General features: G+C 43.1%; 1 protein-coding gene and 1 long non-coding RNA gene across 2 annotated transcripts in view; one reads left to right on the top strand and one right to left on the bottom strand.

Moving 5' to 3' along the window:
* Positions 1 to 19,051, top strand: part of MAP3K15 (mitogen-activated protein kinase kinase kinase 15) — a 160,210-nt gene extending 141,159 nt beyond the window's left edge. The window contains 8 exon segments of the mRNA XM_039529058.1: positions 547 to 721; positions 3,371 to 3,556; positions 5,565 to 5,670; positions 10,260 to 10,473; positions 17,060 to 17,172; positions 17,467 to 17,564; positions 17,661 to 17,737; positions 18,407 to 19,051. Coding sequence (XP_039384992.1) covers positions 547 to 721; positions 3,371 to 3,556; positions 5,565 to 5,670; positions 10,260 to 10,473; positions 17,060 to 17,172; positions 17,467 to 17,564; positions 17,661 to 17,737; positions 18,407 to 18,488 — 1,051 coding nt within the window. The 3' untranslated portion in view covers positions 18,489 to 19,051.
* Positions 194 to 6,072, bottom strand: LOC120400531. The gene is made up of 3 exons (XR_005595885.1): positions 5,980 to 6,072; positions 951 to 1,096; positions 194 to 391 (listed from the first exon to the last, which is right to left on the bottom strand). It is a non-coding gene; the product is annotated as an uncharacterized LOC120400531 (long non-coding RNA).
* Positions 19,052 to 19,258: the final 207 nt, after the last annotated feature.

The raw sequence follows: 19,258 nt of genomic DNA, 5'->3' as shown, positions 1-19,258 counted from the left end.
GATCTCCCCCAAATGTCTCCAAGTATTATGCTGGTTTATACCAGCAGATAAAGCCTGGGGCCTAAGGGGGCTCCATAGTCTTTCTGTTGATTTCAGCAGGATTTGGTTCAGGCCCTTGAACAGTAATTGCAAGAAGCCTGGGAAGAGAATAGTTTCCTGATCAGAGGAGAACATGAAACATCTCACCTTCAGATACATTTGTTGCAACGTGTGCTCAGAATGAAATTCATTGTTATGCTCATTCTGCGTTATTTTCACTTCTTGTTATTGATTGACTTGGTGCACAAACAGGGCCAGACTAAGCTGAAGTAAACTGGTGTCGTTCCATTGACTTCAGGGGAGTTAGATGAATTATACCAGCTGAGGATCTGAACTGTCTTTAGTAATGATTCTGAAATGAAAATTGCAGTGACAATGAAATAAGATGAGATTAGTACTAATTATTATTTATTTATCTATGTAAATATCCCTACCCACTCCCGACTGTGATTTGTTATTTCTAATGCTTAGTTGTGTTTTCTACATTTTCTCTTGTCTCTGATCCAGTGTTCCTGATGAGAATTCTGCCTTAGAGGATCGGAGTGCTTCTCCTTCCCTTGAGGATAGAGATTCTGGTCTCTTTCTGCTAAGGAAGGACAGTGAACGCCGGGCAATTCTCTATAAAATTCTTAAAGAGGAACAAAATAAAGTTGCTTCAAACTTACAGGAGTGTCTCGCACAGGTAATATTTTAATACTTCTTTTTGTGTTTAAAAAGGAAAATTAAAAATCCAGTAGTATGTAGTATTCCTCTTTTTATGACAGATGAGAGAGGGTACTTGTAGATTTTACCATTCACAGCAACTCACAGTCGCATCTGATTTTTTTAACTTTCTGTTCCTTTATTGTCTTCCTACTGGAAGAAGTTTCTGTAATGGAATGCTAAGCTGTATTACAGCATGTGTCACATACCTTACTTCAGTGTGTAACAGCTATAGGTCACAGTGCATTTAAGGATCTTCTAGAGTGCACCTCTCTTGTACTCTCTCTGTGATGGAAACTCTGTAGCCAGTCCATATCTGGTACAGGACCCTGACTTGCTAGTAGCAGTCTGAAACCTATTATGTACAAGGAGTACATGACATGGTGTCAGAAGTGATTTCCATGACAATTACTTTATCCATTTAAATACAAGAGGAACTTAGGCAGGCAGAATTTAATTATCCAAACTGGAAACTGGCCAGGAAACTGGGGGTTATGACCTTACTTGTATGAGAAGCGCAAAGGACGGTATACATTGTACTGGAGTGTTGGTTCAGTGTTCAACCAAAGGGAAGAGCACCACCTTTTGAATCATCAACATATAAACCCCAGCTAACCAAGTGTATAGGGAAGTACTTGAACAACCAAAGGTAAAAATGTCTTTCTCTCAGGGGGAAAACCTTCCTGAATAGCCAGGCTGTGTGAGCTGGTGATCTCTGCAGGTGTAGGAGGAAAAGAGTCCGTTCCTTGGGCCACACTGAGTATATCTACACTGCAAATACAAACCCGCAGCTGGCCTGTGCCAGCTGCCTTGGGGAAAGGGCCTTGGTCTGAGGGGGATCCCAGAGCTCAGGCTGCAGCCTGAGACCAAACATCTACACTGCAATTAAACAGCCCCTTAGCCCAAACTTGAGTCAGCTGGCATGGGCCAGCTGCAGGTTTTTAATTGCAGTGTAGACCTACCCATTGTGAATGGGAAGTCACTGTGTTGTGCCCCTGCTCAATGAAGAACACTAGCTGTACAGGTAGTTCCACCTTCACCTCCCCCTCCTCACATTCCCTCCCCACATTTCTGGCTTGCAGAGCAAAAAAGCCTGGAGCCAGCCCTAAGTGTGCTGAGTCAAGGAGGGTTCCAAGAGAACTGCAACAGTCCGGTTGTGTTTGAGGACTTCCACACCTACAGAGATAGGGGCAGGAATTTTCTTTTAGTGGGGAAATTCTCCAGTAATATGAGAGCTTGTGTGGTTGCAGAAGTGTAAATTAATTAGAGCTGGATAAAAAACCAAACCAATTCTGATTTTAAAAAAATTATAGACATTTTTGGGGCTTTTTTGGGTTATTTTCAAGTTAAATTTTTGCTGAAAATGCTCTGAATATGTTGAAGAGCTCCTAACATAATCAGCAAGTGGGTTCTTTACATACTTACTGTATTCTGTATCAGTGCAATTAATCTGCAAGCAAGAGAACAGAAGTAAAATTGTCATAATCAGATAGATATGAAAATGTATGTTTGTTTCTCGTGTGCGTTTTTGACGTCTCTAAACCTCTCCCACCCAGAAATGATGGTGAATTAATTGGTTTAAAGTTCTCCTTTCTATTGGATCCTGAAAGTGCATGGCATGTTTGAAAACTACCATCTTCATTTCACTGGTCAATGCAGCTCTTCTTATTCATCTACATTTTCTCTGATACAAAACAATCTAAATTCTATTAGAGAAGCACAGAGTGAGTCCAGGTAAAATGCTGAGTGGTGTCATGCCAGTGCACTGCATCCTTTCTAGAGAGGGTGCAGTGCCCAGGCCTCCTCTATAGTACTAAACATAGTTGACATGAGAACAGTGACTTGGTCAGACATGTTGAGCCAAGTTCAGCCCTAATGTAAGCAGGTGGAACTCTATTGCACTGTGGCTGAATTTAGCTCATTATCTGTATCCTGCCTTAACAGCCAACTTAATCATGCAGTACAATATTGACTGGTGCAGTTGCAGTGAATTGGTAGAATTACATGAGAAGCCTATTGGAATAGAAACAAAGCAAAAATATATTTTAGGGCTTAAAATAATCAGTGCCAGTGACTGCTTCTGACACAGTGATTTTCATGCTATGAGTTACGACAAATTCTTTCTGTATTTAACAAACTTATTAGGTCTTTAATTTGTCACAAGAAGTCACTAACTGTAAATTCTACACTAGTTACACATCTACTAACATGATAAACTGAGAGAATCCATATTGTGACTGGACTTTCATGTGTTTGTCATCCTCTCTATTTACATACAGAGAAGCAAATATAAAGGGCACTGACTAAACAGTCAAGTATCCACACTCTTCATTTCAAGGACAGTCATTGCAGCCCTTGGTTTTGTTTTCACAAAGTAAATATTAAGTTACAATAAATATAATTCTTAAGGTTTGACAAGGGCAGAGAATAAATACAAGTTTAGTAGGACTTGCAGATGTGTGATTAAATTTCTGTCACTTTTGTGTGGTTGTGTGAGAAACAGCCACATCAAATATAAACTGTAACCCTGTAATGTTAGCATTGCTAAATCATTAGGTTCATAAGTACAGGGGATTTATTGTTTCCTTGTGTGAGTCTTGATATCGTGCACTGAATACCTTTTCTCCAGAATTCTGAAGAACTGCAACTTTCAGTCACCCACATCAAGCAGATAATTGGGATTTTAAGGGACTTCATACGCTCTCCCGAACACAGAGTGATGGCATCCACTATATCCAAGCTGAAAGTGGATTTGGACTTTGACAGCACTTCCATCAATCAGATTCACCTGGTGCTGTTTGGATTTCAGGATGCAGTAAGTCCTCCATTTGTCTAGAAGCAGAAGGGAGTGGCATTCCACTCTGATAAACCAAATCCCTGTACTTCTTTTCCTATTCCCAGGGCCTTCCTGGCTGAACCCCTGCTACTTCCCTCTGCTTTCCCTGCTCCCCATCCCTGCTTATTCCCCTCCGCACAGCCATTCACTCCTATAGCTCCTCTTGGCCCTTCTGCGTGATGTGTCAGGAACTGGTGGGATATGTTGGGTAAGTGAGAGAGGTGACTGGGATGTGATGAGCTGGGAGGTGAGAAGCGATGTGTGCTCGATGCTATTGAGGGTCAGGGGAAAAGGTCTGTTTGGAGAAGACCTGGTTAGCACAGAACACAGCTGTATGGACAAGCTAGGGCTAGGGCTTCTGTGCTGAGTCATCAATGCTAAATGGTCTCTCTTGATGCAGCAGTCATTGCTACCTGGCATACTGAGCACTATGCAGAGCTCTAGGTGCATAGAAGTCTCAGTGCAGAAACACCTGGGCTCCCCAAGCACTATTGCCTGGTGCATGAGTGAGCCGAGGCCATTGGTGCTTGAAGGGCTCTCCCCATACTATGTCTTGGCACCCTGTGGGTGATCCCAGGATCCTTGCACACAAGCCTCATCCCAGCAGGCACCTGATACATCACTAGTGACCCCCCACTAGGGCCCTACTCATCCCAGCTCGCTGTTGCTGCCCCATCCTCACTTATACAGCAGCACCCTGTTTATCCGATCTAATTGGGACTGGACTGGATAATCAGAAATTCAGATAATCCAGAGAATGGGAACGTTCGAGGCTGCAGCGCCATCTGGTGGCCACAGGAGAGATCACCTGCTTCTGGACCTGTGTGCGTTGGTTATTTGGTTAACTCGGAGAGCTGGATAATGGAAGGTCAGATAAATGGGGCTCTGCTGAACTCCAGTATCTCCCTACAATCCCATCTTTTTTGTTGTCCTGTGCCATGATAATTGTATCAGGCCATGTAGTTCAGGAATGAATTTGGCAACTGTGACAGGCTTTTGTAAGGGCTTGATCCAAGATGTCAAATCCGAAGAGCATCACTTTCCCTACGATCTCTCCTGTCCCAGAGGCCACTCCCATACATCCCACTGCCCCCCATTGTCCTGTTTTTGTGTGTTTTTTTCGTTTTTCTTTTTTTTCCCCAAAATATCAAAAGGTTTATATTTTTGCTAGTCTGTGGGCGGGGAGACAGCTTAGAGCCAGATCCTTCAGCACCTCCATGTACAGAATTTCTACTGGCTTCAGTGGGAGCTGGTGCTGCACATGTAGAGACAACAGCAGCATTGTGCTGTTATCAGTGAACAACTTCCTTGGGATGCCAATAAGGTTGGTTGACTCCTCCAGACAGAGGATCCTTTGACGTATACATTCCATGTAATTATTTTTATTTTATTTTTATTTTATTTAAATACATGACTGCTTGGCTCCACTATCTCACATGGAAGCCCATTCACCAATTTTGCTGTAAAAAATTCTTCAAATTCTTCTTATGCACTGAGTATATACCCTTTGTGCCCTGGTTCTTGTTTTATCACATCTCCTGTTAATCCTCTTCTGTCAAGGATAAATAAGGTTTTTTTGTCAGTATCCCTTCATCTGTGAACCCCTCCATTGCATTTCTCAGTCTAGTTATTCTAAGCTAAATTGAAGAGAGTTCAAGAAACTCATGTTATATATATGTAGTGTATCCTTAGTCTTGCATAATTTTAATTTTATTTAGTATGGCTGCAATGCTGAGATATCTTAGTCGCTGCTTAGAGCACTGCATTTTATTAGCATATGGGAGATTTGGAAGTTGTTGTTCATGAGCTGGTGAAGTCTGAACTCAGCAGCTAATAATTTTAGTCTCAAGAGGAAAGGATTGTGCTGACTTATTCTATACAGATTCCCATTAATTTACAGAGCTTTATCTGAATCTTTACAAAACAAAGTTTTGTCTGTGGTGACTAGGTCCTTCACTGATGCTTTTGCTTATTTCTATACTTGTAGGTGAACAAAGTATTAAGGAATCATTTAATTAGGCCTCATTGGATGTTTGCAATGGATAACATAATTCGCCGTGCAGTCCAAGCAGCAGTAACTATTCTTATTCCAGGTAAATCAAAACACATCAGTACTAGTTTCTAAATGAAACACTTCCAAAATGCATCATAAATGGTTTCACGTTCTTTTCAGCTGATTGATCCATCTCATTTCTGAAGTTTGTGAGTAGGGGGGAAATATGGGCTTGAGTGATTTCTCTTCAGCTGGGGCAGGACGGTGCTGTGGACAGGGACAACATTTTTTTCAAATAACCAATGAACTAGACCGCACAGAGTAAAATGGATTTACTCCTTTATATCTGGTAGTTTTATAACTGGGGAAACCTAATTCTAAAGGCTTTTGGAATTAGGCCATAATTTACTCTTAAACTGATGGGGAAGTGCTTCATTGGATGGTCTCCGTGTGTATTCCATTTGAGGTGCACCTGCACTCCATACCCCTGAGACTGGAAGACTTTTCATTTTAGTGTCCGTTGGTCTGTGCCTGTGGCCTTCTTCTCCTGGTGCCTCAACCGACGGTATAAGGGCCGGTGCAGACCAACTGCCTCTCTAGTTCCATTCTATCACCTGTGGGCTGAGACGGGGTCCTCCATTGTCCACAGCTTTAGCTAGTGTTCTTTGTTTATGTGTAAAAAGTTGTAAATGGTTTGTTATTATATAAGTTCCTCCAGAGCTAGTTAGTTTTAGGAGCCATTGTGTGAGGGTACCGCTGCACTTCACACAGCCATGTAGGGGATTCCTAGCATGTCCAAGATGCCAGGCTTCAAGATCTCTATGGTTTTGCCCCGGGCCTTCCTGATCAGCAACAACCACAACACTTGTCTGTATTGCCTCAGGGAATCACACTTGGAGGGGACGTGAAAGATCTGTCAGTCCTTCCCTCACTCGACCCACCAATCCTGAGAGTTCTGACTTCAAACATTGCTGATGGATCGCTCAGGAAGGCCACAGTCCAACCATGGCCCATCAGACCTCACGTACACTGGGCAGAGGCACCGAGAAGCAGTCTTAGAGCATGTTTGTGTCCACACTGGGAACAGAAGTAAGGACTCTAGCAAACAGGACAGACATGAGAAGGGTAAGAGTAAACACTCTCACAAGATGTATGTGAGAAATCCCCCTCTAAGGAGAGGACTTCTTCGCCAATGCACTCTATGTTGAGTGACACTCTGCACCCCAGTACAGGTGTGTCAGGAGGACCAAAGGAGCACAGTACCAGCTCCATGGCCCCGAGAGGCAAAAGTGCCCCGAGACCATCAACCACTGAAGGAGCAGAACCGTTCTGTGTACCAACGAGCGAAAGGAGTGAATGGACAACTCCTACACAAATGCTGACTTGCATGGAGAAGGATTCATTGGTACTGAGAACCACTGTCTGCTCAAAACTGGCACTGCCAGTGACACCAAGAGACAGAAGCCCACTAGCATCAGTGATCAGATATGCTATTCTGGAGGATCTTACAGCCTGCAGACCCAGAATCACTGACTCTGTCCTCACACCATTGTTTCGTCACTCATTGGTACCATCTACCAGTGGAAGCATAGTAAGACCATCACTGGTTCTAACAGCCCTGCCCATGGACACAGAGGCCTTGTGCTCCTCCAACAATCCTGGGATCATTGGAGAGAGCTTACCAGTCTTATCAAGACAGGAAGTCAGCTCCAGCAGAGACTCTAAAATCTCATGGGCACCTTCTCACTCCCACAGGACCTGGCTTGGGACCAGTAATACCCTTCTCCCTGGAGACCACCCCATTATCCCTATGAACTCTCTCAATGGCTTTATTGGGGTCCCAGGGAACCCTATATGGGACATACTGAATACAGACAGACAAGAATGCAAGTTGAGGCATGTACCCCTGCATTGGGAAGAACCCCAACCCACTCAGGAATGCTCTGAGGAAGAGAAACAAGAGAAGCTCAACAAGGCAGAGCAACTAGCCACTGTGGGGATATAATTGTTCTCACTAGATGAGGCAGTCACACCAGCCTCACCGCTTCATGGCTATAGGCAATTTCAAGATCTCCTACGGAGAACTGCAGACATGCTTCATATCCCCCTGGAAGAAGCATAGGCTATCCCTCATAAATTACTTGGATATCCTTCAAAGTTCAGATCTTAGTAAGGTGGCACTGCCAATCAATGAGGCTATATTAGGGACTAGCCAAGATGGTCTGGCATATTCCAGCCATCTGTATTCCCACTCTGAAAAAAACATAGAAATATTTTATACCATCTAAAGCAGCAGAATACTTATTCTTGCATCCCACTCTGAACTTCTAGTGGTACAAGCTGTCACTGAAAGGAACAAGCAATATCAACCCAGATCTACACCCACAATAAGGAGGCCAAATGTCTAGACTTCTTTGGGAGAAAGAACTTCCCTTCCACAAGTTTACAGTTCTGCATAGCAAACTATTAGGCTTTAATGACAAAGTATGAGTTTATAAATTATAATCCGTTCTCTAAATTTGTCAACAGGCTGCCTCAAGAACACAGACTTGAATTCCATACGATCATAAAAGAAGGTAAATTGCCCTCCAAGCTTTGGTAGAGGCAGCAAATACAGCCTCCCACTCAATGGCACCATCTGTAGTCATGAGATGGGCTTTGTGACTCCAATCCTCCAGATTTCCAAAAGAAGCCCAATCAACCTTGGAAGATCTGCCCTTCAAGGGAAATAACCTACTCATTGAGAAGACGGACTAACCATTATATACCCTTAAGGACTCAAGCGACATTCCCTTCGCTGATATTTGGATGGATGATGAACTGAGAGCATGCTTGGAGATTGTACAGTCCATCCTCAGCAATAACAGAAAATGCTAAGCAGCAAAATGGAAGAAATTCTCCTTATGGCATCAATTTCAAGACTCCCTACAATTATGACCGACCGACCTCTTCCTGAAAATATCAGAGTTCTCTAGTGCACTTGGTGCCCATTAGTGCCTTTCATCCTCCAATGGACAAATACTCAGTCTTCACCCACCTGACTATAGTCAGGTCTCTGAAGGGACTTGTCAGATCCTTTCCCCCAGTACTGAAATCTACTCTGACATGGGACCTCAATCTAGTCCAGTCAGCATTAACAAATTCTCCCTTCGAACCTTTAGCCTCATGTTCCGTCACTCCTCTGTCTATGAAGGTTGCCTATCTGGTTGGCCACCTCAGCCAGAAGAGTAGGTGAGCTGAGGGCCCTTGCGGTTGACCCACCTTATATGTCCTTCCATAAGGATAAAGTTTCCCTGAGGTTACATTCTAAATTTAATCCAAAAGTAATCTCATAATTCCATCTGACTCAGGTCATCTACTTACCTGTCTTCTATCCAGAGCCCCATGCCACCAGAGAGGACAGTGTCCATTGAGTCTTGACCTTTTACCTACAGATTTCCTTTTACTTTCAGGAAATCTCCTAAACTATTTGTCTCCTTTGCTTCTCCCCTCATACATTTGGTGATCTCCTCACAGAGACTTCCTAAATGGATTATGGGCTGCATCGCTGTGAGTTGATAGAAACCGCTTCCCCACAACATGTGAGAGCATGCCTGACCAGGGTCCAGTGTACATCTGTAACTTCATGTAGAGATGGCCCTCTTCTAGAGATCTGCAGAGCAGCAGCATGGGGCTCTGTGCATACCTTTTGAGACACTTTGCCCTGGTACAAGCTTCTACAGATGTATCCTTCAGTCTGTGATACAGCAGGGTTCCTCACACCCTCCTCCTCAATGGGTACAGCTTGTGAGTCGCCTCGAACGGAATACACATAGGGACCATCATTCAAAGAAGAAAGTCTGGTTGCTTACCTTGTACAGCAACTGGAGTTCTTTGAGATGTGTCCCTGTGTGTATTCCACTGCCCACCTCTGCTTCAGATCCTTCTCCTGAGGTTATTTGCTGTGGATAAGGAACTGGAGTGGCAGTCAGTCCACATCACCCCTTGTACCCTTGGTTTGGAGCAGAAGGAGAAGGGTGAAGGCATGAGCCAATGGACACTGCTAGTGAAAATTTTCCAGTCTCAGGCATGTGGATCACATGTGCAGTTCAGAAGGAAAACAGATAGGAACAGAACATCTTGAAGAATGCCAGTTAGTGCACAAAGTAAGTAACCAGACTTTTCTGGAATTCTTCTTCCTCTAAAAGCAACTCTGTTCCCCCATTATGTAAACAGAATCCTGAGTCTTTACTGCCTGTCCATGCTATTTATTACTTCTGCTACATCACCAGTGCACCTGTGATTTTATAGACAAGTAAGATTGTGAACGCCATACAAACAGGGACCTATCCACGCTTGAATGCACTAATACTGCCATTGCTGTTGTTTGGAAATGGTGCCACAAAGTCTGTGGTTCCATTAATGTAAGAGACTAATGCTATCATGTGTTAATATTTGCCAATGTTACATTTCACTCCTAGCTACTGGTATCTCCCTTATTAAACACCGTAGGAAAGTACATACCATGTGGAAAACATCAGGATAAAATCTCATCACTATTTTACTCAGCTTTTTTCAGTTAAAGAGGAAATATGCCACCCATAAGATGTCCAGAAAAAGTGTTGCTTTCCTGTGGTTTTCCCACATTAACTGCCCCCCAAAAAGCACGGGTATGTGGTATTAAATTGACTTCTTCATTGATTTGTGCAGAGCTTCAAGCTCACTTTGAGCCAGCTTCAGAGACTGAAGGAGTGGAAAGAGATGCCGATGAAGTAGAAGATGATTGCCTCCCAGTGGAACAAAATGGAAATGAGGAGCCAGTTGTCACATCTGGAGTGAGCACACTCAGTTCTGTGGTGTCACATGAATCACAGCAGCAACATCTTAATCTTCAGCTAGCCAAACTTAAACAAGAGACAAACAGGTAACTTCTCTTGTAGAACTATGCTTTTTTTTCATGTGGTCTTCAGAAAACCTTCAAGAATAAACAACACACTCAAAAAAGAATGTTTATTCATAGGCATATGTTCATCCAACCACAGTATCCTCTAGTCAAAGTAGAATTTGCACTTCACCTCGTGGTCTCAGAAAGGTACTCAGCAATATATATATATATATATATATATATATATGCACTTGTATAACTTTCACCAAATCTTACCACACAGCTTAGGATCTTTCAATTCACAGAAAGTACACTGAAAAAATGTTGGCTTCCCACTAAGCATTGACACACTCTTTTTATTTGTAAGGGTCTCAAGTAAGGGTGCCAAACACTGGATATTAAATATAAGCACAGGATTCCCAGTGTGAGCTGAACTTCAGTTTTCTCACCACTGTTGTGGAGTAGTGGCAACTAAAATGAGAAGTTCTCATTCACCAGGTGTCTAAATTTCATGTCAGAAAATTCCAGACAATTATTGGTCTAAGAACTCAGGATGTAATGCCCAGTGCTGGAGACACAATCTGCATTAGACCACTCAGAAGGTTTTATATATTCCTATACAGTAGGATTCACATCAGCCCCTTCGCCCCAGTAATGAAAAATCTGGAGTTCTTGTCAATAGATGATATTGTAAAAGCTGCAGCTCTGTCAACACAGGCTTAATATGGGACTACACAGTAAAATAAGGAATGCACTGATTTGTTGAATTACTAAAACTTTAGGATCTCTGGGCACCATCATGATAAAAATAATCAGTCAGGACTGGGGCCTTGTAGGGTAGGTGCTGTGCAAACATAAAGGGAAGACAGTCCTTCATGGCGGAGAAAACTCAATATTGATGTAAAAATTCTTATTAATGAAAGAACGGTTCTTTACCCCATTATAACTATGGTTTTGTACAGTAAAGCGCTGTGGTTCTTTAAGATGTGTAGTCCATGTTTGTTCCACTTCAGGTGTAGCGGTAGATTGGACTCTTTGAGGAGCAACGTCCAGTGAGGCCATGCATGTGTCCTCTGGTGCTTCGTAACGGAGTGTATAAAGAATTGGGACAGCTGCCCCTGCTTTCCAGTTGCTTCGCTAATGCTGAATCCAGTGGGGGCAAGGCTTGTACAGTAGCTGGGAAAGAGGGTGGGCCATGCAATGCATGCAGACAACACATTCTGAGGAATCAGTTTTTGTAGGATAAGTAACCTTTCTTCTTCGAGTGATTGCCCGCATGGATATCACTGCCAGTGCCTCTCCAGGACTTGAGTTACTGCTTGAGGCAGACGCTCTGAGTTTACTGGAATAATGACTGCAGGACAGCTCTGCTGAAATGAGTGTCAGAGCTGGAGCTGTCCACCAGCAAACAGTGTGGGGTGACAGTGTGAACTGAATTCCAGGTAGCTACGCTGAAGGTTTCGATGATTAGGATGCCTTTCAGGGAAGTTGCAGAAGCTGCCCAAGCTCTGATGGAATGGGTGCAAATGTACCCTACTGCGCCTCAATGTACCACCACATAGCATGCCCTAATGCAGTCAGAGACCCATTTTGACAGTTTTTAGGTGGAGATAGGTTAACCCCGCCTCGTTCTGTGAGAAAATGATAGGAACATTCTTAAATGACTGTTCTGTCCAGATAATACTGTGACACCTTGAAGCATCAGGAACACTAGCCACATGGCTCTCAATTCCAGGATATTTAAGTGAATATTGGCCTCCTGGGGGCAGCAGAGGCATTGGGTCTGATGGCCTAGATGCAGTCCCCATTCTACTATGGACAAGTCTGGCACTAGTGTTGTGCTGGAGAGAGGTGTGGAGCAGGACACTGCTGGAGACATGTAGAGGGTCTTTCAACCAATCATATGAGAGGACCCCTTGGGGAAGTGTGACCTCTGTACAGCGTGTCATGACCTTTAACATGACACACTGTACAGAGATGTAAACATTACACGTGTTCTGTATCTCAGCCCCTGGCAGGCAGAAGAAACTGGAGTGCAGTTAAAGCCATCCTCTGGGAACAGGGACCACAGGGGCATCCTCCCAGCACACAGCCCCTAGTACCCCTCTCCCTGCACCCTGAGCTACCCCCCTGCCTGCAGCCTGAGCTACCGCCCTGCCCAACACAGCCCCAGCCACCCCCTGCCCCCCCAGCTCCCACCTGCCAGCACACAGCCCCGAGTACCCCTCTCCCTGCACTCTGAGCTACCCCCCTGCTTGTAGCCTGAGCTACCCCGCTTCCTGCACACAGCCCCTAGCTACCCTCAGCCTGCACCGAGCTACCGTCCTGCCCACACACAGCCCCAGCCACCCCCTGCACCCTGAGCCAGCACACAGCCCCAGTACACCTCTCTCTGCAACTTGAGCTACCATCCTGCCAGTACACAGCCCCTAGCTACCCCCCTGCCAGCACCCTGAGCTACCGCCCTGCCCAAACACAGCCCCTGCCACCCCCCCACACCCTGAGCTACCACCCTGCCAGGGGATTATTTCAAGCATCTTTGCATGCAGGGCAGGGAAACTCTGGCAAACTGTGTCACATGGCATGAGAGGCATATCAAACAGGTTGTGGGCCGATGCTGTCAGCTGAGATGGATGCTGGTTGACAAGGTTGTGAAAGCGAGAAAGCTGTGCCAGGGCAGATAGGCCTTTGCCAGTAAGGTGTCCAGTACAGCCCCCATGAATTCTATGCTGACAGGGATGAAAGTAGACTTTGGTCTGTTGAGGCTGAGGCATGCTGTGGCAAATCATTCACATGCAGCGATGACTGACCTCAAAGCAGCCAATCCGGGGTCGACTTTAATTCCATGCCCTCTCAGATGTGTAGCCAGGCATTCGGTCATGAGGCCAAAGGTAGTGAGCCTTTGGCAATAAGACTTCCCCATTAGAAACCTGACATCTTTTCTGCGAGCCAGGTAGGCTGCACCATGACTGTTGGTCTTGCAAGCCAAGAGCTTGTCCTGAGGAGCCAGCATGGGGATTATGCACACTAGGGTTACCATCCTGAACTTGAATCAATGGATGAACTTGAGTTGTCAGAGGTTGAGGTGCCATCCCCCTTTCTTTTTTGGGAGCAGAGAAATAATGAGCCTAAACTAACTATAACCAGCTAGAAGATAAATGACATAGTGTAGGAGTTCTCAACCTTTTTCTGACCCCCCCCCCCCCCAGATGTGCTATAAAAATGCCAGGGGCTTTGGGCATAGGTATAGTTTGACTTCTAATTAGGCCGGGGGATGAGGGGGCAGAGCCAGCAGGATGTGAGCCACCTCTGCATGGTGGGGGTCCAGGGAACGAGTGCCACCTCCACCCCCTGACTCACCTCAACAGGCCACCTGGCTGTCTGGGTGGGGGGGGGAGTGCAACCAAAAATTATAACTCCAAAGTGGGTGGCTTAGCTCAAAATGTTTGAAAACAGCATAGGGTGCAGAGAGCGGGTGGCTATGAGTGCAGGGTGGGGGGCAGCTAGGGGCTGTGCGCAGGCAGGGCAGTTGCTCGGGGTGAAGGAAGAGGGGTGGCTAGGGGCTGCATGCGGGCGGAGGGTTAGCTCAGGGTGTAGGGAGGTGGTAGGGCTGTGTGCTGGGCGAACTCCCCTGCAGTCCCTGTTCGTGGAGGGCCTTGCCAGCCATGGCGCTGGGTCTGGGATGGGGGTGGTGCAGCGCTTACCGGCTGCCTCTGTGGGAGCAAAGGGGGCTGGGAGCAGCTTCAAGCTGGGGCATCAGCAGGAGAGGAAGGAACACTACAGTTGCTGCTAACTGCGCCATGACACCAGCTAGAGAAGCAGCTGCCACGCATGGCCTGGCTCCGGCTTCCTGCCTCCGACGTAGCCAAGGGGTGGGGAGAAGAGATTGTTGGGGGAGTGGGGAGGTGTGGAGCTGCCGTGCTTTTGCCTTGCAGTTTTTTTGGGAGTGTGCAGTTACGGCTACCTTGCCCTTTATGAGTGCCAGAGGGCATGCAGGGCACAGGCTTGGTGCCAGCAGACACTGCTATTCAAAACTATTCCAGTCTCTTGTCTATGAGGTGCATGCACATTAGAAGTGGAATGCATGTGGACAGTCACTCAATAAGTACTTGAGCTGTTGGGTGATTACAAACTTGCCTTCGCCTTGACTGAATTTTAAGAAAGCCCTAGAACGTCTGATTTGTCCACAGCACAGACTCCTAGGGTGTACAAAAAAATAATCATAAAATAACCCCCACCCCCTATCAAAACTTCCACGTATATTTATACAGCCTCTGAAATACAGCTTTTATCATTTCAGTCTTTAACTTTTCATATTTTTCTTATGCTGTTATGAAATGTATATATAATGCAGTAGTTTGATTTGTTCTTTGTATACAATATTTAGTAAGCGGTTTTTAAATTGCAAGTTGAACATGTACTGCAAATTGTCAATCTTAAATCTAAGGACCATTTTGATCAAAAGGGCCAGTAGACCAGCAAAACTGTTTGTTCAAAGACCCAGTGCAGCTCTCTCGTATGTGAGACAAGGCTGAGTTTTGTCTAAAGCAAAAGACTTTTTGTAGGAATATTCAGGGCTGCACTGTTATCAGGAGCCATACATATGGGCCTTCTCACCCATGAAAACACCTTTGTTTTAAAACCCCAACAAATACTTAGTGATGATTAAGCACCTTATGTATGTGCAAATGTTGTGTGAATAGATTTTATAGCTAGATCATTTGATACTTTAACTGGTTACTAAAGTAAGAAGTCACTTTAGTAGAGAATTATTTATATTAATGTGTGGAACTAGTCATCTGGCACTGCTTGGGCAAATTACTTACCAAGAGTCACTTCTCCAGTGCCTTCTTGAATGGCTATTTAATTTTCAGGACGGTGAAGTTTAAAAAGACTATTGAGCTGTAAGACCTTTACATATGACAAAAGGGTATTTGGACCCATTTGCAGTAGAATCTCAATTATTAAACCCCCCAAAGGAATTCAAGGGATATGTTAAAAAAAAAAAAAAGTTTCAACTGTGTTAGAAAGTTCTCAGAGCATCTTTAAAGTCAATATAGTCAATGAATGGAAGAAAAATTACCACCCTGATGCACAGACAGTAGCAGAGTGCATATTCAGGAGCTGAAGATGTTGCTATAGCCAATCCATGAAGGCACTGAGTCAGTGAAAGGATGACAGCAGCTAATTTTTTAATCCACTCAAAGAGGGATGTTTTCCTCCTTCAGTAAAACTATGGAAAGAATATAAAATCTTGCTGTGCTGAGCAACCAGTAGCCCTATGCTCATGTGTGTCAACCTCAGCAGGCAACTCTCAGAAGCACACTCCCCACACTCAGCCTGTTTGACACTTCTGCAAGCTATCAATTGGACAGCTAACAAAAAAGAAGCCACAGAACAGCATTCAGATGCAGCAACCTTCCAGTTCAGCATGAGTGAGATGCAATTTGCCAAAGAATTTAAATTTTTCCTGCAGTGACTTTCAGAATATTGGACTGCAGTTGTAATTTAGGGTATTAACAGCTTCTCTTGTTAAAAACAAGATTGTTATGCATTCCTACAGAGCCATAAACTTTGGCAAACAGCAAAAAACTGGGATTTACTTTGGGTTTAAGATTCTGGATTATTTTGTCTGTCTCAGGACAGCTCCGTGAATGGCTTCTTTTGAGTAACTGATTTAAATACTGTCTTTGCATAAGACTTAGCCTCTGATCACTTACCTTTGGTATATCATCATAAAACAATTTATAGATGCGCAAACAGGATTCACTCTTAAAGTTCGTTTGCCCTTCTAGAAGCTGTTTTACATTGAGGCTGGACTCAATACTAATTCGGGGAATAATGTACTTTGGTCTTAATTTAGCAAGAGAAGAACTCCCCTATGAGAGGCAGGCCCACTCTTAAAGGTGTAATCTTGTTTATTCTCCATATATGAAAAGACTGTAACTGAAGTAACAGTTATTGCTTGACTATTTAGTTTTAATTTTATTAGTAAAGTCAATAATTGTGATTTTGCTTGTTTATAATTTTGGTGTCCCCTAAGGCCTAGCAAAAAGCCCCATGAGATTAAAATAGTGGGAGGACCATTGCTGCTTTGGCACATCATTAAAATTTGTCCTAGCCTTTCTTGTTTCTCTAAACTATAAATTTTAGTAATATTGGAGAAAAAATTATTTGACACTTGTCAACCTGAAACATCCTTTTCCACTCACACTCTGCACTGAAGAGCTTACGAAACATTTGTTAGACAGGATAAATCTCTCAAAGCCACTTTTATCCTAGTTTTCAGAGACTCTAAATGTCAAACCAAAATTACTTAATTAGTTAAAAGGAAAACAGTTCCTAGAATATTTGACTACAGTTACTCTATTTGTATGGTTACAGGAAAGGATTTCAACTCTGGGTTAGGAATTAGACTGGATTTTGTTTGGCTGTTTGTGTAGGAGAAAGTACTCATTTGGAAGGAGAATTAACTCAGAAATGTGTACATATAGCTCTTGGGTAAATACTGGTATTTAACATCTCTTATTTTTTTAAAGTACTCAAGATATTCTTTGGGATATTTAATACAAATACAGATTTTATTCTCAACTTCACTGTCTCTGGCTTTGGTCATGTTTGACAGACTTTTGGAAGTCTTGATTCAGAAGGAGAGAGAGTATCAAACCCTCTTACAGCAAACTCTAGAGCAGAAAACCCAAGAGTTTCACCTGCTTCAGTTACAGTCCAAGCCTGCAGGTAGGAGGGGTTTTATTTCTATTGATAGCTATGCACTCAGTTCCAAATGCTTACCAAAACCTCTGTTTGAATCAGCTTATTAAATGGGACTTGCTAAATAATTTTGCATTATTGTATTTTTGGGCTTGGAATAGTCTAAGAGGAAATCTGTGGTCCACAAAACATAGGTTACCCTCTATGTGAGGAAAGCATCAGGTTGCTGCGGCTAACTATTTTTGCCCTAGAAAATACCGATACAGCTGTACAATTCTACATGTCATTGACCTGTCAACCTACATATTTAAATTATTACAGAATTTCGAAGGCCTCCAGGAGCTGCTGTACAGAATGTAGACCTGGAGCTCCTAGACTGGTTAAGACAACAAGGAGCTGACTCCGATGCCATTGAGAGGGTAAAAAAACAAAAATTAACACTCTGTTTTATGTTATTTCATTGAAACCAAACTAGTATTAACAATACTTAATTTAGGAACAACTCTGTCTTTCAGTTTACTGAAGAGGATTACACACTAAATGATGTCCTTAATGATATCACTAAGGATGACTTGAGATACCTTAGACTACGGTAAGGCAATATTTGAATACTGCCAGAAATGTTTGCCAAAGTACCTGCTTGCCATTCTATTGGTCTTAACATAAAGATGTCAAGGATCACTGTAGTGGTCCTTATCAAAAAATGAGTTTAATTTTCTATTAAATAAGCTCTCACAGCTTCATTGCACAAAGGGTTCTTGCTATTATAGTAAACTTGAAAGAATATTTAAACATGTAGGTGTTAAGACCTATGGTGCAAGGGACATTTACATGCAGGATCACTGGGGCAAGTTAACATTAAGTGTGTGGCATCCTAAGTGAAGTTTTCTTTACATAGTCTTCCTTTCTTTGACATGAGGGCCATTATGGGTGGCTTGTCTATGTTGTCATTCTAGAAAGTTCACATTGATTGAATTCCTTACTAGCTGAGGAAGAGTAAATTTTTGGTAATTATGCACAAACTATTTACAGCCTGCGATATATTTAGTGATAGATGAAAATTATTATCCCCAGCGTGCTTTGGCCAGCTGTCCCCACTATCACTACTTGGAATTTCCTGTTCCCTAGGAGAGAGCACACACAGGCACTTAAAATTCTCCAACCCTTTCCAAGAGTGTAATTATTATTGGCATAATGTTTTGGAATTTTAAATATAGTTTCTAATTCAATGTTGTTCCCTATTTTCATTTCATCTTTATAGTGGTGGTCTTCTCTGCAGAATTTGGAATGCAATATTAAACCACAGAAAAATGGCCAATAAGCCCTCAGAAACCAACAGTTAATTCTTTCTCACCGTTGTGGTGCAGAAAACACATTCCAAGTAATCCTTAAATTATAAGATTGTTGTATATTTGTTCTGCAATTTTGCACAGCTAAGTGGCCTTTTTATCAATGTAACTTCAAAATGTAATGCACAGTGGACATAAGCACAGCTTTCTTTAAGAGGGTGTTTGTGATTTTTTGCCCATTAGATACTAGATGTTGAAACTGTAAGACCCCTCGCTAATCTTGCACTTAATTTTTACAAATAATTTGTATTATTTATGTAATGCATCTGTCAATGTAAATACAAACTGCAGCTGAAGAAAACAGCTTACTGTTTTTAATAAAGCACATGCCGTATACCTAGAGCAGTCTATTTGTTGAATAGTCTTGCATTTAAAATGCATTCTAACTTTAGATACATTAGATTTTTTAGAATGTGTTGTACAGTTCTGCTATCATGTGCACTGATTAACAAGTATCAGCCAAATGTATATAAGATGGGGAAATGTATGTGCTTACAAGGGCACCTAGAACTTCTGGATAATTTTTTTATATTAAATATTGAAATGTTTGCTCTCTGCGACTAGAGTTTCATTTCCTTAATCAGCAAAATCATAAACACTGATTTGTATAGTATTAGTCCCATCTTCAAATTCTATAAACTTCTGCATTCCAAAGTAAATCCTTATTTCTCTCTACAACTCATTGAAAGAGTTGGGGCCTGACATCTGTGAAAAAAAATGGTATGAGGAGCCTCTGATCTCATACCCAAAGCAAACAGGCACAG

The sequence above is a fragment of the Mauremys reevesii genome, linkage group 1 (genome assembly GCF_016161935.1).
Source record: "Mauremys reevesii isolate NIE-2019 linkage group 1, ASM1616193v1, whole genome shotgun sequence".
In the NCBI taxonomy this organism is placed as follows: Eukaryota; Metazoa; Chordata; order Testudines; family Geoemydidae; genus Mauremys; species Mauremys reevesii.
Note: the sequence above shows the minus strand (reverse complement) of the source record. Positions and strands in the feature narration are given on the sequence as shown.